Below are 26,093 nucleotides of genomic sequence, written 5' to 3' on the forward strand. Positions count from 1 at the left end.
ATTGCTCTTTAGAAGATTTTGATACATGATACAGCCACATCTGTTTAGTTTATTTAACAGTTTTAATTCATAACACACCCAATTACTGTGCACTTGTCCAGTTACCTTGTTGTCTTGGCATGAGGAAGTACTGGAGAGAATTGATGGTTTTTGAGTTGCAGAAGTTGATAGCCAGAATATTAAATTACTCCATTTTATACAGGATGATAAAGGGAAATTTTTCAGCACTTTGATAGAGGGTGCAGAGTAGGGAATTATCCATGGAAATTAAAATGAGTGTTTTTAGTTAGAAAGTGGTGATTGAGGAAATGGGTTGCCAGTCTGTTGTGAATGTCCTGTTGGTATTAGTGTGTTCTAGGAGAGGTATGGTAGGTATAGTGTGGGGTCTCCCTGTGATAAGTTATTAGTCTCTGTGGAGGTGTCCATGCAATAATAATAATAATAAAAGCATGACTTTGTCACTTTACCTGCATCCACACACACACACACATTTTGACTCTGGCCTCCTCTAAGAAAACCTGGCAGAATAGTGGCAATAAAAGTTTTCACTATCTGGGCCTGGAAGAATCCTTCTAAATTGCTATTAGATTTGGTCCATTATACTATGTAGCAGCTGGTCTATATACTTTTTTTTTTTAAAGCTACACCCTTGAAAAGAAATATAGGGTTTTCCGTGATGTCCAGTACCATTCTGAGAACATCACTCATGTATTGCTTGCTAGAAGAAATTGGGAAAATGTAAACAACTGGAACTTTCCACTTGTATTCCAAACATGGTTGTTGGCTACTTCAGACTTCCAGTAAGCAAAGTACACTGGGTCATGAAACTCATCTACCACTTACAATGCCTGTCCACAGTAGTTTGGACTTAGCTATGAGGGATATGGCCCATATCTCAACCCCTTTTTTACTTGACAGGAAGAATGTAATTTGGTGAAGTCATCTGCTGCATTCTGTATAACAGGTTCTTACATTGGGCATCAAATTGCTACTGTTATATTGCATTGACAACCAACTGGTTGTAAGTCATTTCTTTAAACTGCAGAGTTTATTCAATCTCATTCTTACATCATTGAGTAAGTACTAACACAGGATTATCCTTGAGTTGTTGTTTTCTGGTTTTAGACCATTTTCTTCTGGCTCTAGATGTGCAGGAATTCTCTCAGCATCTTGGCAGTTTCCTCTTTCATTTAGATAACACATATGTCTTATTAGTGTGTGCATGCATGCATGTGCATCTCAGTCCACTAATAAGACAAATGTGTTATTTATATAGCCCTCTGCAGTACTGTTTCTGGCAAAGTGATGAATTATGGAGAGGTATTAATAAATTAGTTATTCAGTGCACACACACACACATGTAACCCAAAATAATTATGACTGCCTACACCCATCTTGGCATTGACTCCACTAGACCATGGAAGGTGTCTTGAGGTATTCTTGACCAACTAGACAGAATAACTTCCCATGGGTTAGCAACTGAGCAAGGCACTGGCATCAGCCAGCATGTGTTGCATTCTACATGATCCTGCAGTTTGATAGGATTCAAATTAGGAGGATGGCTCAGAATGCTTGGATATGCAAGCATTCTGAGCAACTCTCCAAGTCACAATGCAAGCCTTGGGACCTGGGGAGTTGTCTTGCCAGAAGAGTTCAGATCCATCAGGCCACATTGTTATCGTGTAGGGCAATACCTGGTCTGAAAACAATCCCCAGGTAAGAATTAACAGTCTAGATGTGTTCATTGGGGTTGAAAGGACCCAATGATGTTCATGAAAACAATTCCCATACCAGGATACCAGCACCTGCATGTTTCCAGCCAGCTGTGCTGGAACTTTGCCATATATATACTCAGCTGGCCTGATTGGCTGAGTGGTTAGCATATCTGGTCTCCAGCCAAAAGGTTGCGGGCTCGAATCCTGCTGTGGGCATGGATGTTTGTGATTGTCTGTGAAAATACTAGTGGTGGTGGTCGGTGGTAGATGGCGTTGGCATGGATGATGGAAGTGGTTGTAGTTAGTGGATTGAGTGGTGGAGATGGAGAGTTGTAGAGTAGGTGCTCTCCCTCGATGAGTCTTTGGGCTCCCTGGGGGTGTCGTAATAATAATAATATATATAAGGCTTATATATAAGCCTGGCTTCAGTAAAAATCTTTTATTGACAGTTTTGGGTGCTATGCACACTTTATTTTGGACTGTGTACAAAGTAATCAGTTATTTCAAAACTTGGCATACAAGTGAGTGATTTTGAGGATATGCTTTTACTGCTATAATCTTGCTATGATTAATTGCATTTTGACCATATCCTATGCCACAAAATACAATCCAAATATATTTTAGTGTCTTGACAATAAATAATACTTTTTATATTGATTATGTACCATTGCAGAATTAAAGATGTAAAAGTCATAAACCACCAAGGCGATTGTTCTATGCTAGTTGCTTGGGTTGCATCAACATCTCGTGATGGCCATATTAAAGTATGGGAGTTGTTCATTAATCAGGTATAAAATTCTTTAGAAAGAAAGGTTAAAAGCATTCTGTCCCTTTATAGTTTTTAATGCATCAGTGTATGTATTACAGCATGTCACAGTATTTTTACTTAATTAAACGAGTATAGACTTAAATTTTCTTTTTCTACTAACCAGTATCTTTTGGCAGCGGAAAATATATTGCGATTAAAGCACAAATCAATTGTAAGTTTTCACTTAAGAATATATTAGTGAAAAAATAATACACAACAAAGTTTGTTATGCGTTGTTTATATATTCGATTTCCATGTAGCGTTAATTTTTAATAAAGTGAATGCAGTAAAAGGTTCGCATGCTTGTAAATTAGTCAATCCAGAATATGGAATGTAATTTATGTTACATAAGTTAAAAAAGCTTGCTTATTTCACTCAAATTGTGAGAATTTATTACTTTCAAGAAAGCACCATGAGGATAACAAGTAATGGCAGTTCCTTCTTTCACTTCATGTCTGAAACAGAAACCTGAAGTATAATGCATGCGTGAGTGAAAAGAATATAATAACTAAATAAACATATAGTAAAGATGTATGGATAAATTTTTGGATCGAATTACTAGAAAGTTCCATTTGCATTTGCTATGAGCACTTTATATATATATATACAGCTGATTCTCTTTTTACACAATTTCAAAATAACACGGTTTAGAAAATAAAAGCAATTCTCTTTTTACACCATATATTTTGATTTAATATGGTTCAAATGGTGCTTATTTTTAAAATTTATGTTCGAATTCAGTTCTCTTAAAAAGGATATTTCCATTATAATTATCATTTCCTAGAACTGTACATATGTACTTAAACTTGAATTAATGAAAATGGTGGCTACACTCCTGATCAAGTTTGGAATGCAGATGAGACTTTCCCTTTTTTTGGAAAAAAAATGCCAAGTAGAACTTATATAACAAAATCACAAAAAAAAAGTGTTGGTGGCTTTAAAGCAGCTAAGGATTGTGTGACTCTTATTTTGCAACAGTGATTCAGGAGATCGTATATTAAAACCATTACTCATTAATCGATCCCTAAGATTGCGGGCAGTGAAAAGTGTGGATTTTAACACATTACCAGTGCACTGGAAGGTGAATAAAAAGGTTGGGTTACAAAAGAAATTTTTAATGAATAGTTTTATCGATGTTTTGTTCCAGAGGTTGAACACTATTTGATGGGAAAAAATCTGGATTTTAAAGTTTTATTGATTATAGACAAATCACCTGGTCATCCTGTTTTAGAATACCTTAATGTGGAATTTTGTTTTCTGCCACCTAATACAACCACTAGACCAGGGTGTGATCACTACCTTCAAAACTTACTACATAAGAAGAACATTCCAATACATTTTTGATAAACTAGATAAGGATAATTTACTGGCAGTTATTGATGTGTGGAAGGAATTTTCTATTTTGGTTTGCATCAAACTTGCTAAGTTGGCATTATCAGAATTGAAACCATCAACTTTAAATTCATGCTGGAAATAGAAAAACCCTGTATCTTTGCATACAACTGAATATCCCAATATCATTAGATTAGCACATGCAGTTGCTGGAGAAGGATTTGATGATTTTTTGTCTGCAGATATTGAAGAATTGATGGTTGACAAGGCTGTTATTGATGACGAAATAATAGAAGCTGTCCTTGAGAATCTTGATGAAAAAGAAAAAAAGTGATGACGATGAAGAGATTCCACTCACTTTAGGATTAATTAAAGAAGGGCTTCAAATGGCTAGTAAATTGCAAAGTCATTTTCTCACACATGATCCAAATACTGAACGAGTTTAAATGTGAACTGAAGTCATGTATGGTGCGATATGAAGAATTATATAAAGTTCTAGTCAATACAGGATCTCAATGATTAATTACAGAGTCCATGGTGAGAAAAAAAAATCGACCTTCAGAATTATTAGAAATTAGTGCTAATTTATTTCCTGTTACTGAAGAAAATGTTTTGGCATTACAGTATGAACAGGACAGCCAAAGTGTTTCAAGTGATGGAAGTGATTTCATTCCATTCTCACACAAAAAAATGCGGCTACTATCAGAAAGTGATGACAAATAAAATTTAACTAATAACCATATACACATGTGTATTTGGGCCTTTTCAAATTTCTGTTTTATTAGTGACACACTATTTTCTTTAAGAAAGATACATACGTATATACTTTAAATAAGTATTTAAAATAAAATATGTTTTGTTTGAAAATAACTTATTGTTCGTATTGGGTTTTCACATCTGGAACCATTCTTCTGTTTTTTTCATATGCACTGTATTCTTTTTTACACAGTTTTTCTGGGACCAATCTACCATGTAAATGGAGAATTGTGTATATATATATATATATATATATATATATATATATCATGTAGTATTAAAAGTTGTTTATATTATGTAGTATTAAAATTTGTCTTAAAATATTGAAAAAGAGTGCAGTTTTGGCAATGAAAAATAATAATAAATCGTAAAACTTCCAAATCTGTTTATGTGATGATTCAAAATTTGCAAAATGAAAAATATGCAAACAATTAAATATCTGGATGACACAGGAAAAAGGAAATGCACATCTATGATTAATCATAAAAAAATGAAAGCATAGCAGTGAATTTGTAAAACAAAATGAAACTGAAATATCAAACCAAAATGCAAGAACAAGTAAGCAGTCAGAGAATCTGAAGTAAATCCAACAAAACAACAAACGTTATTTGATGTTTATTAATATTATTAATAAATTTAAAAACGAATAATCTAAAATAAAAAAAAAATAGCATACCAATGCAAACAGGCAAAATCTTTAAGCTATACTCAATTGTTACCAAAAAAAAAAAAAATCCAAGGCTAATGAATAAACTTTTTTGCAGCACAATTTCAAAGAGAAAATTTCTTTTGGTACTAGCTACCAGTTTATTCATCGAACAACTGTTTTTTTTTTTTTTTTTTTTTTTTTTTTTCTTTTTTTTTTTTTTTTCAGATAGGGAAATATTTATGATAAAATCAAATGCTGAAACATTTCTTTTTCTATATCATAATTTATCTTAAATTCTTTTTAATTTATAAATCTATAATTATTTTCTATATATCACAATAAAATAAAAGTTCCATATATTTTTATTCTGTTGTTTGAGGGAATAAGTGCAATAGTTGTTCTCTGATTTTTATGCTGTTCTTTAATAAATGCTTCCTATAAAATTTAATGGCAGTTTAATGAAAGTTTCAAAACTTTAATAGAAAGCTTCTGAGAACATAACCTTTGGCATCTGAGTTGCCTTGGCTTTCACTATTTCAAGGACATCACTCTCTACACAGGAACCTGTATATTTGCCTTTCATTAGTGCTTTGATTTGTTTTCACTGACCTTATGATTATTATTATTATTATTACCACGGGCTACTCCAGGAGTCCTTAGACTCATCGAGGGAGGCCCTAAACATCATGTTCACACAGCTGTTCAACATTCTCACAGTATCTATCATACCTTGCCTTGAACTCGCTCACTGTCATAGCACCCACAACAGACTCTGGCAGCTTATTCCACTCATTTACCACTCTAAAAGTAAAGAACCCATCTCTAACACCCCTGCTAACCACGCTCTTGCCCAGCTTCCATGGGTGTCCCCTAGTTCTCCCACCACCAGTCCTGATCTCAAAAATATCATCTGAATTAATCCTATAGAATCCTTTTAGCAAGTTGAATGTCTCAATCATACTTCCCCTTTTCCACCTATCAACTAGTTTCTGCAACCCACAAATCTTCAACCTGTTCTCATATGGTTCATTCCATAGACCTGCTATCATCTTAGTCACTCGCCTCTGGATCCTCTCAACCTCCTCCCCATCAAGATGAGAACAGTTCATTTTTTTTCAAAGATCATACAGAAACTTTAAAATAGCAACAACCATCTATTAAATATACCATAGCAATCCATTATCACAAAGTTAAATTCATCATAAGTAAACTCTCAGTAAGTGCATAATCAAATATTAAAGTATGAAGTAAACCTTATTTTGGAATAAACAAGAGAGAATATTATAATGCATTTGTATTTTATATTGAATTGTAAAAAAACTTAAATTATCAAAAATTTATCAATATCCTCTAGTAAAAATTTTTCTATATTTGCCTATAAAATATGGATCACTCCGTAATATCTATCTTACTGATGGCAAATTGAAACCTCTCAGCTCTACTTTAATATTTGACAGTTTTATATTATTTATGGAAAGCAAAAAAAATTATAAAAGCTTAAAAATCGAATAAAGACTAGAGACCTTATGAGTGCACAGTCTTTGGCAGCAGGTTGCCTTAGCTTGCACTACTTCAAAAACTTTCTCCATGTTTCTGTGTATGTACATAAGTACGTAGATTTTATCAGTTCACGAGTATGTGACTAAGAGTTATAAAGCAGAACACTAGAATAAGATAATATTGAAAGCAATGTTGTTGTTGATTAAAATAAATGTTATCATCCTATTCGATGTTCTGCCTTATAAACTCTTAGTCATGTATACATATTCCACTATGAAAATGAATTGATCTGTTTGTTTATTTTACAACACCAAAATGAAGACTTTTGGGCTCTTCTTTGATAATTACTCTTACACACCAACTGTGGTTCACTTATGAAAATTACAACGTTCTGACATAATATTGCTTTAGTTTTGAATGAGAGTTTTTGTCCTCTTTCTGCCAGGTCTGTGAGAACAAACTAATTCGAAACAGCTGTCAGGCCAGTGAAGTTTTAATTTAAAAAAATAAAAAAAAAATCTTAATAAAAGGCAGATATATGGGCACCAACTGACCAGACCCTCTGAATTATGTAGTGCAACCACTGCAAAACTTTTATACCTCCATATTTCAGATATCATGTGCTCCTATTTGCACTCTTTTTGAAAATTTTCTACTATTGTTGTGTCACTTCGTTTGTTGGTTTCCACCAACAAACAGGAAGTGTCTTTTAATTGGGGGCAAACCGAAGAAACCCAATGTCACAAGTTTTATTCCCAAAGCTCTATGGTCTTTTTATGAAACTTTCCAAGTTTGTGTGTATCACTCATTTGTGAGAACAACAACAATGCAAAAAATGAAATATTTTAGGGAATGAGCTTGAAAGAAGTTTTTAATCAATAATTGCTCAATATTCTTAGAAAATCACTTATGTTGTCCTTCCAGTGAATAGAACTCAAGGTTCCTTTTCGATTTCTGAAAACTAAAAAAAAAAATTTTTTTTTTAGTATTTAGTTATTTTAGTTATTTTTTTATTTTATTTATGTCATTCTTTCAAATGAGCAACATATATTAAATTATGAAATAAGGGTGGTTCTTTCTTTTTATTTTCACATTTTCATGTGGTTGCATGGTAGGTGAAATATTATTACACATTTTTTCAATCTTTTTTCATTCTGCAATTTTGCAGAATCATCAAATATTCAGCTGAAGCATCATCATCATTATCAAATTCCTGCCATGTACCCTCAAGGGGTGTACAGGATATGACAGTACTACATGAAAAATTTACATCATTACTAACTTCCAATCTACAATTTTCCTCCAAATCAGTCTGTTACTTGTCAAGACTCCAACATTATCAGATCTTATATTTCTATCGTCTAAGGCACTTTGTACCATATTAATCCACCTATATCTTGGTCTTCCTCTGGGTCATTTTCCTGCCAACCTGGCAGAGAACACTTGTTTTGCTAATCTTTCCTCTCCCATTCTATTTAAGTGACCATATCACCTGAGATTAGCTTTGTTAACGCATTCCTGGATGCTGACAATGTCAAGTTCTTTCCTAATATCCTCATTTTTAATATGATATTGCCATTGATGCCATCTGTTCACGCCTCTAATCTTTCTCAGGACTCTCATATCTGCGGTCTCTAGTCTTTGGTCAAGTGTTTTACTTCTGACCCAGCTCTCAGATCCATAAGTTAAAACTGGTTTGAACACTGTCTTGTATACAGCTAATTTAGTATTCTGACTAATTTCTCTCTCATTCCATATGAATTTATTCAATTGACTTTCCACCATACCAGCTTTGCTGATTCTTTTGTCTATTTCTATATTTAATTTACCGTCTTCGGTAAAAATTGTGCCTAAGTAGATGAAATGTTTTACTTGTTCCACAGGTTCTCCATTCACAACACAGTTAACATTTTCAATGATTCTGCCTATTTTCATTGTCTTCGTCTTTTTATTGCTGACCTTCATACCATATCTATTACAACAGCTATTCAGTTTAGTCAGAGAATCTTGCAGACTTGTAGCGGATTTATTTAGAAGTATAACATCGTCCGCATAAAGCAAAGAGCTGACATTAACATCTCCAATTTTGATATCAGGTTTAATACCACATTCCTTCATAATGTGATCCATATAGATAATGAATAACAGAGGGGATAATGTACATCCTTGTCTCACACCAGATTTAACATTAAACCATCTTCCTGTACTTCCTTCAATTCTAACTGCTGACTTACAACTCAAATAAAGACTAAGTATTGCTTGATATAATGCCCCATTGACACCATATAACTACAGCGTATTGAATAGCTTCTCTCTTGGCACCTTGTCATATGCCTTTTCCAAATCTACAAAACTTAAATACAGATCTTTGTTATATACCAATGCTTTCTCGACTATTTGTCGTAAAGTGAAAATCTGATCCTGACAGCCTCTATTTGGCCTGAATCCAGCTTGTTCTTCACCAAGCTTTTCTTCCACAATTCTTCTCAACCGTTTCTCAAGTATACTTGCATAGATTTTGCCAGGAACACTCAGTAGGGAAATACCTCTGTAATTCTCACATTCAGTTTTATTTCCCTTTTTATATATGAGTACTATGAGAGCTCTACTCCAATCATCGGGAATTTGTCCCTCTGTTCAGGCTTTCTGAACTATGCAGTGCAGCCACTGTATGACTCTTATACCACCATACTTCAGCATTTCTGGTCGAATATCATCTACTCCTGCTGCCTTTCCACATTTCAAGCCTTTGATGGCTTCTTTTTCTACTTCAGGTATGGATATGTATTCCTTACTGCATGCCTGGTCAGTGTTTTTTTATCACTGTGCTGTCATCACTGCTTGTTTCATTTAGCAGTTTTTCAAAGTAATTACTCCATACTTCAAGGATATCTTTTTCTACCGTTTTCATGTCACCTTTATCATCTCTAACTCCTTTTACAGCACTCTTTCCTCCATTCCTAAGCTTCTTCAACAACCTTCAGAATATTTTGCCACCTTCTTCGATATTTATTTTCTATATTCTTGCCAAAGTCCTCCCATGACTTTTGTTTAGATAGTTTTACACACTGTTTAGCTTTCTTACATTTGTCTCTGTATTCTGTAAGAGTAAAAGCTGACTTATTTGCCAGGAACCTTTGATATGCTTGCTTCTTTTCCTTCACTGCCTCTTTAACTTCCTGTGTCCACCAGGGAGTTCTGATTTTTTTATCCTTGCACACAACCTCACCACATGCCTCTCTGGCAGAATCAATCAATGTTTTCTTCAGAGTTTGCCACTGAATCTCCAAGGTTTGGTTCCTGTTCTAAAACTCTTCCATTTTTCCTTCAATATTCTTTATGTATTTTAGTCTACAGTTTACATCTGAGAGCTGCTCAACTTTTATTCGCTTTAAAACTTTCTTACGTGTTATTCTTTTCAATATGAAATTCAATTTTATCCTGCTCAAGACTAAATAGTGATCGCTTTTAATTTCAAATCCTCTGTACACTCTGGTGTCCTGCACCAGAGAGAAAACATCACTATTAACAATAACATAGTCAATGAGACTTTTCTTATTCCTAGCCTCTTCTCTCCATGTGAATTTGTGCACATTTTTATGTTGGAACATGGTGTTAGTAATAACCAGTCCATGTCCTGAGCAGAAATCCAACAGATATTTGCCATTATTATTAGCTTTGCTCTTTTCTCCAAATTTTCCCAATATATTTTTGTATGTCTCACGATCATTTCCTACTCTGCTATTTAGATCCCCAATAAGGACCAACTTTTCCTTTTTTATTGTGTCAGTTGCTTTTTCTAAAGCGTCAAAAAATTCCTCCACTTCTAACTTAGTAGAACCTTCTGTGGGACCATAGGCACAAATAAGTCTCATTGTCCAGTTCCCCATTCTCATATTTGCCCACATCACTCTACTTGAGACTGACTGCCATTCAAGAAGATTAGCCTCATATTTTGTGTTGAATACTATGGCTACTCCTTCTTTTCCTTGATTGTCATTGCCTGAATATAACATTTTGTATTTATTGCTCAGAAAGGTCTCACCAGTTTTGGTCTTTTTTGTTTCAGTCACACCTATTATGTCGATCTGGTACTTATCTAATTCCTCAGCTAGCTCCATTTCTTTGTCATTCAGGCTTCTTATGTTGATAGTACCGATCTTTAACTCTGGTGATGTTGAGTTGGGGTTTGTTTTCAGATTTGTTCCAGTAGCTGACATTTCGCTGTTCGCCCTGGTTCCCTGGCGAAAACAACGGGGGCCTTGTTTAACCGGGCGACACCCCAGCCGGCATGAAATTTTGTCATGTTGTACCATCATTTTTTATTTTGGTTTAACCAATAAGAATACAATTTGGTCGGCTAAATCCCAAATTGCCAGTCCATCCTCGTTCATTCAGTATCAAAGTAGATACCCAACAGGGTGCACCATGAGAAGGTGAGGATTGGACATTAGGTCAGAAGCCCTGGTCGGTTCTCTGCATTCCTTTAAAGGCTATGTGGAGGTCTCCTCTCAGTTATACAGCTTTGACCCTTAAGCACTCCTCAGCTGAAGCTTACTAAATTAAATTTTATAAAGAGATGTTTATAAACAGCAATGTAAAAAATGAAATTTAGGAAATGAGTTTGAAATACCTTCCAGTGAATAGAACTCAAGCTTCCTTTTCAATTTCTGCAAACTAATCAATATACATGGATTTTTTTTTTCCCCAAAAACATTTATTTATGAAATTTAATTCAGTATGCTTCAGGCTAGTTTTCAAGTATTCAGTTAAATCGTGGTTCGGTTCATCCTTAGCTGTTATGTTAGAAAGGTAACGAGAATAGCAGGTTGAAAGAAATTAAAAATACTCCAAGTATTACAGAAGTACAAAATAAAGCCCCCCCCCCTAACTAAATGTCACCCTACCCACATATGGTACAGCCTGCTTTAACAAACAGGGATATGATGACAGAACCTTAGCAGAATAACTGATCCAGCATTTAGAAGAATGCTACCCATTGTCTGACGGCAGTGGGTAGCACTCGTTATCAGACTTGCTTTGTTATGGGTAGTAACTAAATCAGAGAAATTGGAAACAAACCATAGACAGAAAAAAGATAGGGTACTCAAAACTAAAAGAAAGATGCAATCAAAACACCAAAATACTAGCATGGAACATTAGTGGAATAGCATACAGAGACGAAGAATTAGAGAAAATACTAAAACACTATGCTATAAAAATAGCTGCCATAACAGAAACAAAAGAGAAATCTGAAAGAGCAAAAGCAGCAGCCATACTAATATCTAAAGATTGAAAACTGCAATATTCAGTGTTTATTCCCCTGAAGAAAATGAAGAATCAGAATTATTTGCCAAAGAATCCTTGCCAAATAAAATTTTTGGCACTTACATGTAGAGTGCACTGGGATGGTTGTCTTGAGACCACAAATGTTTCAGTTGTGGCCACACTGATCTTCATTCTGGTGTCTGCACAAACAGCTACAAACCTTCCAGGGTCTGCTGGAGGTCATCTGTGGAAGAGCTAAGCAGAACTAGGTCATCTGCAAAAAGCAGACGTCCAATGCTACATCTTCCAATTCTGACACACTCACTGCCTCGTCTGTGCCTATCAATCCAGTCCATAAATATTATGAAAAGGAGGGGTGACAGAGCACACCTTTGGCGGAGGGCAACGGAGACTGTGAAAGGTTCAGACTTTGTGCTGTTTACCCTGACACAAAACTCTGGGCATTCATACAGGGACTTGATGGCAGCTAATAGTTGGCCATCCACTACATACTCCTGTACTACTTGCCAGATCTTATCCCGAGTAACCAGGTCATATGCCTTCTCCAAGTCCACAAAACATGTGTAGACATTCTTGGCATATTCCCAAGAAAAGTGTATATAAAATAAAATTGTTACAAGAATTAGAATACTTACAAATATTAGAAAACTGTATACTGTATAAAATTAGAAGAGAATTTATGAAGAATAGAGGTAAATTAAAATATTGAAAAAGAGTAGAATATATGCATCACAATAAAGAAAATAGCCAATTGACAGTCTAGGGAAAGAAATTAAAAAAATGACACACTAAAAGGGACATCAGAAAATGAAATGAATGTATTGAAAAAATTAAAGAAAAATGAAGCTTACAGAAAATTATCCTCTGATACATTTGAAAATGAACTGAGTTATAAAAGAAAGAAAGAAAGAATGCCATAGCTAAAAATGGAAATTAAGTTTGGTATGATGTGAGCTTTTTGTATAAAGCATTTGATTGCCTTTTTGGTTCCAATATATTATTTTTGAAATTCCATTATTATTTCATTATTATTTGTTCTATTCTTCTTATTGATATCTGTTATTTTGTTGATTTTATATTTGCTTCAAAACCGTCTCCATTCTTTATTTTATCTGCTATCAAGTTTTACCAACTATTTTTCTTTATAATCATCATCATCATCTTCTCCTTACTGTTAGAAGATGATGTACTCCTTATATTAACTTGTCACAGCTAAGTAAATTGATAAAGCAGTTAATCTTATCAACACACTATTATTTGTGTTAATTGCATTATTCTCTTGTCGATTTGTTTTTGTTGCAAGATGAAAAACTCAATTTATGGGAGGGAAAACCTCTTCCACTTCTGTGAGACAAGTTAACTCACCTTCAGTTGATAAGTATTCATAAATAGAAAAGGATGCAAACCCAGGTCATTCTTATTCTAATTTAATAATTAAATTTAATGGAATAAATACCACACAGAGAAATAATTAAACAACAGATTTAATCTTCTGATATTCCATCTCTGTCCCAGTGACATCTTCAAGAATCATCTTCTTGTGTTTTATCCCACATATTTGGGATTAGCCTTGCGAGTCCTCTTTTTCCATTCTTTCCTATCTTGTGCCATTTCTTCAGATGCTCCACACTCTTTCATGTCTCTTTTCACCACTTCTCTCCATTTCTTTCTTGGTCTACCTCTTCCCATTCAGATTCCTAGTCCTATTTACATTTTCAGCTGCTGAGCCTCCGTTCAACATGTCCAAACCAACTTAATCCGTTTTCCCCCCATTTTTTCAACTATTGGTACCACTTCCAAACTACCTCAGATAAATTCATTTCTAATTTTATCCTTTCTTGTTATTCCACACATTCACATTAACATTCTCATCTCTGCCACATTAATCCTTTGCTCATGTATTTTCTTTACAGCTCAACATTCTGATCCATACAACATGGCAGGCCTCACAACTGACTTACAGAACTTCCCCTTTAGACGAATCAGGACATGCTGGTCACACAAGACATTGCTGGCTTGTCTCCACTTTAACCATCTCATGCTTCCTACTTTACCTTTTTTTGTTACATAGCCTGAAACTCTGCTCTGGAGACCAAATATGGAATTTTTTCAAGCCACTTTTGGCCTCCAGTAAGAGGAGCAGTGGTCTCACACCAAGTGGTGAAATTCATCTCCCACCTGAAGATAGTCACAAACATCTATGTCCACAGTGGGAGTCGAAACAGCAGCCTGTTGGTTGGTTGGAACAAATAGCTAACCACTTGACCAACTAGGTCGGCAATCTTATTCAATTCTTCTGCTAGTTCCATTTTTTTTCCATTGATGTTTCTTATGTTGATAGTACTAATCTTGTATTCTGATTATGTTAAGTCGCGATATGTTCTGGGGGTTTGTTCCAGTAGCTGACTTTCACTGTGCACCCTAGTTCCCTGACAAAAACAGTGGGGTCTTTGTTTAACCTGGTGATGCCTCAGCAAGCATGAAATTCTGTCACGTTGCCATCTTTTTGCATTATAATTTATTCGAATAACAATACAATTTGGTCGGCTCAATCCCAAATCTAGAGCCTGTATTCATTTGTTTGGTATCTAGGTAGACACCTAATAAAGTGCATCCCAAGAAGGTGACAATTGGATATTAGGTCAGAAGCCCTAGTCAGCTCTCGACATTCCTGAAAAGGCTACTTAGAGATCTTCCAGTTATACATACAGCTTTGACCTTTAAGCATCCCTGCCCATTAAACATAGATTATTTTTAATTTTATCTTTGAAGTCAATGCTTTTTTTAATATAAGAACTAGTGGCCAGTAAAGTTTCGAAGTAGAACTAGAAAAATATTTAGTAACATGATAAGTTGGGAAAGTAAGTATGATTAACTGGGACATAATGGATAACCTTCTTTATGAACCTTAGGGAGACCATATATATTGAGAAGATAAGCACGAAGAATCTGCAGATTGATAAGCAGCTTAGATTCATTTTACCTTTGTAGAGAACAAAAACATGTAGCTTGTTTTCTTATACATATGTATTTTTCTGATGATGATGACCTCAATACAGGGGTCGAAATGGCAGTTGGTACTTTCTTAGTATTAAGTAAAGTATTTATTTTAATACGTGTATTTTGTCTCCCTAAATTCTCAGCCATGAACGAAGAATATTCAGTTTTTCAGTAGTGGAGGTATAACCCAATAATTTATTTCGTTTATTTATTTGGTTTGAGTTAGTGGTCTGTTACTTACATGATAGGTTGATCTGCCCCTAAGTAAAATATTGAGTTTATAATTGTATCCATCAGAATGGTGTCAAACCATAATTTGCATCTGATACCTTTTAATCTCTAGAATTTCTTTATCCTCAGCCAGGCAGACTCGTTTAGAATGCAATCTCCGATTGATTTGGAAGTTTTTTGAGAATGAAAAGGATTTTAAGAAATGTTCTTCATGTGTTTCCTTTCCTTTAGTGTTACACAGTGATCAGCATTCATTTCAGTAAAATTATGGAGACTATTCAGTTTTCGACCTTACCTTTCGACCTTCATATTAAGGTTATCATCTGGAGTATACACACACATATATATATATATATGCAAAGACAAGCTATATTAGCTATGAATTTACATATTTTTTTATAATATAAAGTATTGCTTCAGAATTAGCTTGCATGTGATATTATTGGCAAAATTTGAATTTTAAAAATACATTTCAAGTGTTTAGAACATATATTGTTGGTTACTTTCTAACTGAGGCTCTGAGTTGACAACTAAGCTACCCAAGCAAAGGATTTTAAGAAATTTTCTTCACGTGTATCCTTTCCTTTAGTGTTACACAGTGAGCAACATTTATTTCAGTAAAATTATGGAGACTACAACCGTGTTAAGAATAATTACTTTAACTTCCTTACCTTTCGACCTTCATATTAAGATCATCATCTGGAGTATACACATATATATACATACAAAGACAAGCTATATTACATTTTTTTCAGCATACCAAAGTGACAATGATTTGATCAATGTTATTCTACTAGCTTGACCTCTAGTGGAAAAAAAACAAAAAAAAAACTACAAAACTATATTCTATTTATAACATCATCAGAGAATGAATTCATATAGATAGTTTTAATACAGCAAAAGTAGTGGCCTAATCCATAATTTAACACAAACATTATTATATTAGAGTTAAGTTTTATTATTATGTTGTATGTTTAATGGATTTTTTTACAACACTCAGAATGAATTAAATTAGAATTTAATACTCCTATATTTCTTCCTAGTCACTAGGACATCTACGGGGATTACAAAAACAATTAATGTAACATGCACACAAAAACTTACAATACTAAGCCCAACCACGTGGGTGGACACTAAAGTCCTATCTAGGTGGAGCGCCCTCTGAGGGTGGTAGTAGGTGGCCTGGAATGTAAGGTGGGACCTCTGGTGATGAGTGTTTCCCAAATCTTCGGAAGCTTAATGCAACCGTATTTGTTAAGATTTGGTTGGTTTCTGAGAGCTGCTGCTGCTTCTAAGAAAAGTCTCTCTTTCTTGAATTTGCTGTGGTGGAGCATGGTGATTTTTCTTCCATGATACTCTGTGGGTGGTGTCCAAAACATGGTCAGCCAAGCCTGAATGGCCATAGTTGTGTTTAACGATGTACAACTTGTGTTCCTCCAGGCAGATGGATGCTGATCTGCCTGTCTGTCCAAAGTACGCAAGCTTACAGGAACAGGGTACTTTGTAAACTCCAGGCAGAGAGAGAGGGGGGAGCTGATCTTTCGTAGAACGGATAAGGGTAGCAAGTTTGCGGTAGGGCTTGTATGCTGTGTGTAGGTTATACTTTTTTAGTATCTTGGCTATTTTTTCCGAAGTGCCTCGGATGTAGGGTATGGTGATGGCATTTTTAAATTCTTGTTGACGAGAGGGACGGGGAATGGGGGGAGGAATTGATTATTTTTTTGATACTGTGTTGACTGTAGCCATTGGAGAGGAAAGTTCTGTGTATGTGGTTAAGCTCAATAGTGAGGGCGGGTTCCACTGGAACAAAGATTGTGGGCTCTCTTGGTAAGGGTTTTAATGATGCCATATTGTTGTGAGGGGTGGTGGTGGGAGAGTTTGTGAATGTATCTGCCTGTGTGTGTGTGGGTAAGAATTTAAAAATGCCATCACCATACCCTACATCTTTTCTGTATACAGTGAAGGCAAGTGTATCATTGGGCAGGCGCGTGACTAAGGTGTCTAGGAAGGGTAAACAATTGTTTACCCTTCCTAGGGTAAACAATTGTTTACCCTTCCTAGACACCTTAGTCACGCGCCTGCCCAATGATACACTTGCCTTCACTGTATACAGAAAACCCCACACACACACAGGCAGATACATTCACAAACTCTCCCACCACCACCCCTCACAACAATATGGCATCATCACCATACCCTACATCTTTTCTGTATACAGTGAAGGCAAGTGTATCATTGGGCAGGGCGCGTGACTAAGGTGTCTAGGAAGGGTAAACAATTGTTCTTTTCCTTTTCCATAATAAACTGGATTCTTGGATGATTCTTGGATTCTTGGATTGAGATGACCAAGGAAGGAGTCTAACGTGTCTGGGCCATGAGGCCAAATGGAGAACACATCATCTATATATCTTAGCCAGATAGAAGGTTTGAGTGGGGCTGAGTCTATGGCTCGTTTTTCGAAATCTTCCATATAGAAATTGGCAAGGGGGGGGTGAGAAGGGGAAACCCATGGCGGTTCCTTCTATCTGTTTGTAGATTTTGTTATTCCAAGAGAAATATCCTGAGTTGATGGCAAAGGAAAAGAGATCTAAGATGTCAGAAGGGAAAACGTTTTCTAAGAGAGATAAAGTGTTAGTTAAGGGAATATTGGTAAACAAAGAGGAGATATCAAAGCTTACCAATATGTCTGTATTGTTCAAGGTTAAATTTTCTGTGAGGGCTTTAAAGTGGGTCGAGTCTTTTTATATAGGAAGCTGAATTTCCGGTGAGGGGGGACAGAGAGTTGGCCAGCTGTTTAGACAGTCTGTAACAAGGTGCATTGGTGGCATCTACTATAGGTCTGAGTGGGGGAATTGGGTTTGTGGATTTTTGGCTGGCCCAGACACGTTAGACTCCTTCCTCAGTCATCTCAATAGCCTACATCCAAGAATCCAGTTTACTATGGAAAAGGAAAAGAACAATTGTTTACCCTTCCTAGACACCTTAGTCACGTGCCTGCCCAATGATACACTTGACTTCACTGTATACAGAAAACCCACACACACACACACAGGCAGATAGATTCACAAACTCTCCCACCACCACCCCTCACAACAATATGGCATCATTAAAACCCTTACCAAGAGAGCCCACAATCTTTGTTCCAGTGGAACTGCCCCTCACTATTGAGCTTAACCACATACACAAAACTTTCCTCTCCAATGGCTACACTGAACACAGTATCAAAAAAAATAATCAATTCCTCCCCCATTCCCCGTCCCTCTCGTCAACAAGAATTTAAAAATGCCATCACCATACCCTACATCCAAGGCACTTCAGAAAAAATAGCCAAGATACTAAAAAAGTATAACCTACACACAGCATACAAGCCCTACCGCAAACTTGCTACCCTTATCCGTTCTACGAAAGATCAGCTCCCCTCTCTCTCTCTCTGCCTGGAGTTTACAAAGTATCCTGTTCCTGTAAGCTTGCGTACTTTGGACAGACAGGCAGATCAGCATCCATCCCCCTGGAGGAACACAAGTCGTACATCGTTAAACACAACTATGGCCATTCAGGCTTGGCTGACCATGTTTGGGACACCACCCACAGAGTATCATGGAAGAAAACCACCATGCTCCACCACAGCAAATTCAAGAAAGAGAGACTTTTCTTAGAAGCAGCAGCAGCTCTCAGAAACCAACCAAATCTTAACAAATACGGTTGCATTAAGCCTTCCGAAGATTTGGGAAACACTCATCACCAGAGGTCCCACCTTACATTCCAGGCCACCTACTACCACCCTTAGAGGACGCTCCACCTAGATAGGACTTTAGTGTCACCCACGAGGTTGGGCTTAGTATTGTTAGTTTTTGTGTGCATGTTACATTAATTGTTTTTGTAATCCCCGTAGATGGCCTAGTGACTAGGACGAAATATAGGAGTATTAAATTCTAATTTAATTCATTCTGAGTGTTGTAAAAAAATCCATTAAACCTCCAACATAATGTCCTCACAGCACTTAAGCCTCTACACAAGTATTAGAGTTAAGGTTCTAGTTACTTACAGTCCTAATTATAATTAACTCTTAGACCAAAAGATTATATGGGTGGAATATGTGGCATCCATGTTCTTGGGATTTTAGACCATAATTATTATTAAAATTAGGGGTTGATAAGAAATTCACAGGTCTCCTTAAATTTATGCTCATACTACGTTTTGATGTGATATAAACAACAGGTACCTTTCCAGTCTGTTCTCTCTGGAGTATTCAGGGCATGATCAGAAAGGTGAGATTCCGTAGTTGTTAAATTTGATGTGCCTTTTATGTTACTTTTTTTGAGATGGGAATTGTGCATCCTGTTTCACCTATATAGGTCAAATTGCATGTAAAGTGTAATACGGTATACTCCAGGGTCAGTCAGCGGAGGGAGGGAGTTGAATAAATTCTTTAATTTTGCTGGAGGTTTAAAGGTAGCATTAAGGTTGTATTTCTGTATTATTCTGTTTATTTTGTGTGATATCCCTTTAACGTATGAGATAGGCTGCAGTTTTATTGCAATCTGGTTTATTTTTAAGTGGTGTCTTGTGAAGAATTTTGTTTAGTATTTGTGCTGTAGCCATTTTTCAGGAAGGTATTGCTAATAACTTTTAAATCATGTTTAAGCATTTGTTCACTGGAGCAAATCTTCAAATCCCTATTTTTTAGTGTGTTAATGACACCTAGTTTTGGTTATAGGGTGGTAGTGAGTTTATGTGTATATATTGACCAGGATGTGTAGGCTTACGGCAAACAGTGAAGGAAAGACTGCCAGAAGGAACATGTGTGACAAGTGTATCTAGAAAAGGAAGTGTGTTCTGACTTTCATTTTCATTCGTGAATTGTGTGCATTTGTGTTGTTTGTTTAGGTGTCTGAGGAAAGGGTCTAATGTCTGGCAGCCATGGGACCAGACAATGAAAACGTCAACTTAGTTTAAGTCAGACTTTGGGTTTTAAAGTATAGGAATCTAGAGTACATTGCTCAAAAGCTTCCATATAAAAGTTAGCAATTTGGGGGGGGGGGGGGAACATGGGGGAAAAACATAAACAGCACATCAAATTTAACCATAGTAAATCTCGCCTTTTTGATCATCAAAACATCTGATCACATTAAAACTATCTATATGAATTTGTTCTCTGATGATGTTATAAATGAAATATAGCTTTGATGTATTTTTTTTTTTTTTTTTCACTAGAGGTTTGGCTAGTAGAATAATGGTTGATCAAATCATTGTCACTTTGGAGTACTGTTCGAAATGTATATAGCTTGTCTTTGTACATGTATGTGTATACTCCAGATGATGACCTTAATATGAAAGTGAAACATCGGGAAATTAAAGTAATTATTCTTAACACAGTTATAGTCTATAATTTTACTGAAATAAATTTCTTCATGTGTGTGTTAAAAAAACAAAATATTTCATATCAACACCAACAACCCCTCCAGAAAACCATCTGTATCCCAAGGGGGTGGTTCTTGTCTCCACTGTGGGAACCTGTGGTTTATTCATATAGAGAACTGTTTTTATCTTTCTTCAGCTACTAAAGAAAAGTGTTTCATAACAATAACATGCTCCCCTCCCCAGGAATCCTTTCTACCCAAAGGGTGAGGGAGTGCATCCTCACTTTTTTTGAACTTTGAAGTGAAACTGTTTTTATTTCTTTTTTAGCTAGACTTTCCAAAACTACTTGTTGAAGTAAATACCACATGTCATCCAACTTGTTTAGCAGTGTGGAAAGAAGAGATAATATATGAGGAAGGGAGACCACAAAGAAGTAATTTCTTTAGATCAGCAGGAATGTCATGTTGATAGAAATACCACACATGCAGCTGTGACATTATCTTCTCTAACTACTTTAGGTAAATTAATATTGTCATTTTAGTCTGTATGCAGTTTCTTTATAGAGAATAATTTTGTGTTTGCGTTTTCATATATGTATAAAAAAGAGAATGAGAGAAATCATTAAATTATGTGTTTTTTTAAGGTATAATTGTAGTAAACACGCACAAAAAAAAACTGTTTTGGGGTCCTTAACTTTTTGGTATATACCCATGGAGTATATGAAATATAGTAATCGTTCATTCATCTAATTGTGTTGAGAAATTGATTTTTTGTTTTAGTATTTGAAGGTTAATCAACTTGAAGAATTGCTGCATCCATTTCTGGAATCCCTCAATTCTAGAGCAAGTGAATTACTATTTTGTGTTATTATTAAGATAAAATATGAACACAAACTTTGAATTCTTCAATTATAAAAACAAATAAAAAAGAAAATAATCAGTAAATAACATTTTTGGAATAATAGCTCGCAAGTAAAAAAAAAAAAAAAAAAAAAAAAAAAAACTTACAATTGGAAGCTTCTTGACAATGTTGCCCTCTGGTAATTGGCAAAAAAAAAAAAATAATTAACTACAGCCTGTGAAGAAAAATGTAGTTCCATATGCTATATTGAGTATTCTTCAGAAGCTGACATTTTCTTGAGCAGTTTATTGCTTATTTCCTTTCAATCAAATGAAGAATGACCCAGAAATATTTTAAGCATTCCACTTTCAAGCACCTTGTTATTTCCAGTTGGAAAATCAGACTTTCTTCAAAATATTCTTTTCTTCTGCCTTACATTGCATTTAACCTCATAACCCATTTCTTATGTGCTTTTTGTACAATTGTAGTGTTAATAATGCACTGTTTAGCTGTATGCATGTGTATGCTAAACTAAGTAAACGACACTTATTTACTTGGCTAATAATTCAGTATTTTTATTAATATTATTATTCATGTGTAGAGGCTTAAATGCTTTGAGGACATCATGTTGGCCAACTCTCTGATCCCCCCCTCCCTCCCTCCCTCACTGGACTTTCCACATCCTATATAAAAAACTCTACCCATTTTAAAACCCTCATAGAAAATTTAACCTTAAATAACACAGACATATTGGTAAGCTTGGACATCTCCTCGTTGTTTACCAGTATTCCCTTAATCGATACCTTAACATTCTTAAAAAACGTTTTTCCTTCTGACATCTTAGATCTCTTTTCCTTTGCCATCAATTCTGGTTATTTTTCTTTGAAGAACAAAATCTACAAGCAGATAGAGAGAACCACCATGGGTCCCCCCCCCCCCCCTCTTGCCAGTTTTTATATGGAAGATTTTGAAAAACGAGCCATAGACTCGGCCCCTCTCAAACCTTCTATCTGTCTAAGATATGTAGATGATGTGTTCTCTATTTGGCCTCATAGCCCAGACACATTAGACTCCTTCCTCAGTCACCACAACAGCCTACATCCAAGAATCCAGTTTACGATGGAAAAGGAAAATAACAATTGTTTACCCTTCCTAGAAAACTTAGTTACATGCCTTCCCAACGGTACACTTTCCTTCACTGTATATAGAAACCCCACGCACACAGATAGATACATTCACAAAGTCTCCCACCACCCTGCTCAACAATATGGCATTATTAAAACCTTTACCAAGAGAGCCCACAATCTTTGTTCCAGTAAAACCACCCTTACAACTGAGCTTGACCACATACACAATACTTTCCTCTCCAATGACTACAGTGATCACAGTATTAAAAAAATAATCAAGACATCTCCCATTCCCCGGCTTCTCTTCAGAAAGAGTTTAGAAATGCCATCATCATACCCTACATCCGTGGCACATCCGCAAAAAATAGCCAAGATTTTAAAAAAGTACAACCTACACACAGCATTTAAGCCCCACCGCAAACTTGCTACCCTTATCCAGTCTACAAAAGATCAGCTCCCTCCTCTCTCAGTGCCTGGAGGTTATAAAGTACCCTGTTCCTGTAAACTGGCGTACTTTGGACAGACAGGTAGATCAGCTGCTATCTGCCTGGAACATGTCATACATCTGCAACCACGACTATGGTCAGTCAGGCCTGGCTGACTCATTAAATTCTGTTTTAATCCTTTCTGAGTGCTGTATACAATCCATTAAGCCTCCAACATATTATTATTATTATTAAAGACATTTACATGAAGTCCCATGACTTTTCGTTCAGAGCCACTTTTTCGCAGCACCATGTGATATCCCTATATATTATTACTTTCTGTTAATTGTGTATGTTCCCTGGCCAGTTTATCTGGCAATGTATGAGACCTGCTACCTCATCTTCAATTGAAAAAGCCCATATAAAGATTCCTTTATGATGAGAATCAAAACAGGCTATTTTCAAATTAATTTGGGCAATCTCATGAGAAACTTCAAGTGTTGCAATACAAAAATTTTTCCATCTAGAAAGATGAAATGTATATATATTTTCTGTGTATAGATAAAATATATATATGTAGAAAGTTTTTTACCTTGGGTATATATTATGTTAAAGATACCAAGCAATTTTATAAGCTAGGTTTTTAATCCTTTTTCCCAAAAAGGGAAAAAGGATTAAAAGGATTATATTTTGCTTACTTGGGAAAAAGGATTAAAAACCTAGCTTATAAAATTGCTTGATATCTTTAACAAAATATATATATATATACACACACACATACAGTAATCCCTTGATTAATGCACCCCGATTAGTGCGTCGTTTTTTTTCAATACCCAAATTCGATTAGTGCGCCTATATACATCTTAAAAATAAATGTTACAGATTTTAAAAATTTTCTATCTATACATTTTTATGGCTAACTATTTTAAAAAATCACTCACTAGAATGAAATAATTTAGTTACTGATTTAAAACATTTTACGAAGTTATTTTTAATAGCATACTACACCACTTCCATGTACACTATGTTCCAAAATTTATGTCGTCTGCTATAGTACGCCCACAGATTCGAGACCCTTCGACACTTCTGCGCATGTCACAAAAAGTAGAATCCATTCCGATAATAGGGTAATCAATCTGTCTTCTGGGATGAGTTGTCTATTATTACACGTCGGAAAATTAACTTCTCTTTTATGATCATTGTAATTTTTAAAGTGGTAACTATTTTGCTTGTATAATAGTTGGGAAATTTTATCTATAAAGAATGTGATTTCGCTTGTTGGCGACCAATTCGTACGTCCTTCATTTCTTTCTCCCCTTCAATGATAATGTCCAAGAGTTAATTAAATCTCATTCTGAAGAATTGAGCGATTCCGACCTGCTAAATTTAGATGCACAGCCAGAAGATCTCAAAGAATACAAAGAAAATTTAACCACTGATAGTCAGCCAAAAGAGATTTCACAGAAACAATTTGAAAATATTTTTTGTACAATCAAAGTTTTTAAGCAGCAATGCTTAGAGGCTGACCCTGATGAAGAGAGAAGCAGTAAAATTGGCAGAAGAGTAGAAGAGGCAATAGGGCCATACCTTCGGTTGTATGAAAAAAAGAAACAAAATGCCAGCCAAACTACATTAGCTCAATTCTTTGTTAAGAAGTAGAATAATAAAATTTATATTCTGAATATGTTTTATTGCCTTTCAGCTTCATGGTTTTCTTTTAACTAGACCCTGAGACATACCTTAATTCTTTTATTAAAAAAAATTAAAGTTCAAAAAAGAAATTTGAGATACGAATTATACTTTTCCCATAGGTTATTATATTCGATTAATGCACCTGTTTTAAAGAAAGCATTAGGCACACTAATCGAGGGATTGCTGTATATATGTTTTCTTTCTATGATATCTCTACAAATGTGCTAAAATAATCATGAGATTACTGTAAATGAATAGCATTGGATTTGTGGGACTTAGGCTGAAACATGTCAATAGTTCATTATAGCACATCATCTCATCATAGTGGTGTTCACTATAATGAACATCCACTGTATTCAAATATATATCTCCATATTTTATTTTTTTATCTTCTGGATTAATTTCACAATGTTATTGCACAAAATCAGTATTTGTTTTAATGTCTTAATGTGTAGAATATCCTATATTAATGTTTTAATTAATGAATGAAAGTATTTTGTTAAAGAACTGTAAAGAATATTAAGTAGAAACAAGATGATAGTATTACTTTCAATCTGTATATGAAGCTACTAAAACCAGTGCTTGCTATGTTCTTTTTTTTTTTTTCATGGGAGAGAAAAGAAGGAAGGAGGTGTCAGAAAAATTCTTCTTCTAAGCCCTTTTTTTATAACTGTTTTTGATTGTAGGCCTCCACCTATTTGCCTGCATCTTTCTCTGTTAAAGGCTTCCCAATGCAAACATTCTATTCAGGCATTCGTCTCATATGGATACCACTGAGTGATTGTCTTTGTCCATTTGCTTTCATTCCATTGCGATATATCCTGCTCATTTCCATTTCAATTTTAAAATCCCTCTCCTTATAATCAACACTTTTGTTTCTTATATTTTCATTATTATTTTTATCCTGTCAAGACAGACAGATGGATTGGGAGAGACAGGGGACACTGTGAGAGGAGTGGATGATGGATACAGGAATGGTGTGTACAAGAAAGGATTGAGATACCAGGGATGCAGGATCAGTGGGACTTATTATAGAAACAGAAATAAGCTAGTATGTATGCTTACAAATGTCAGAAGTATATGAAATAAAGGAAATAAAATTGTAGCATTGATAGTTTGTTCATCCAAAAATAAGCGAGACATGGTTGGATGAGGTTGACATTCTGACAGGAATACAGATGAATGGATATGTCTTTTGTGAAAATAGACAGGACAGAAAGGGAGGAAGAATGCTGTTAATGGTAGTAGAGGAGTTATTCCCATTTAAAGTAGAAATGCAAAGAGCAAATAGTGGCAGTGGTTTTGAAGCAGTGTGGTGTGAGGTTCAAATGAACAGGACAAAATATCCAGATGGATGTTGCTATTGAC

The 26,093-nt window shown here is 35.3% G+C and overlaps 1 protein-coding gene across 4 annotated transcripts in view; it reads left to right on the plus strand.

The window, feature by feature from the left end:
- The window catches only part of LOC150101594 (p21-activated protein kinase-interacting protein 1-like), a 182,238-nt gene that overhangs the window by 128,545 nt on the left and 27,600 nt on the right, over window positions 1–26,093 (plus strand). For all 4 annotated transcript variants that reach the window (XM_090400702.1, XM_090400703.1, XM_090400705.1 and 1 more), the window contains 2 exons: window positions 2,389–2,503; window positions 20,969–21,159. In XM_090400702.1, coding sequence (XP_090256828.1) covers window positions 2,389–2,503; window positions 20,969–21,109 — 256 coding nt within the window. In that variant the 3' untranslated portion in view covers window positions 21,110–21,159. The remainder of the gene's footprint in view (window positions 1–2,388; window positions 2,504–20,968; window positions 21,160–26,093) is intronic.

This window comes from Typopeltis vanoorti, chromosome 11 (assembly GCF_054136105.1).
Source record: "Typopeltis vanoorti isolate ZY-2024b chromosome 11, IOZ_Tvanoo_1.0, whole genome shotgun sequence".
NCBI classification, from domain to species: Eukaryota; Metazoa; Arthropoda; class Arachnida; order Uropygi; family Thelyphonidae; genus Typopeltis; species Typopeltis vanoorti.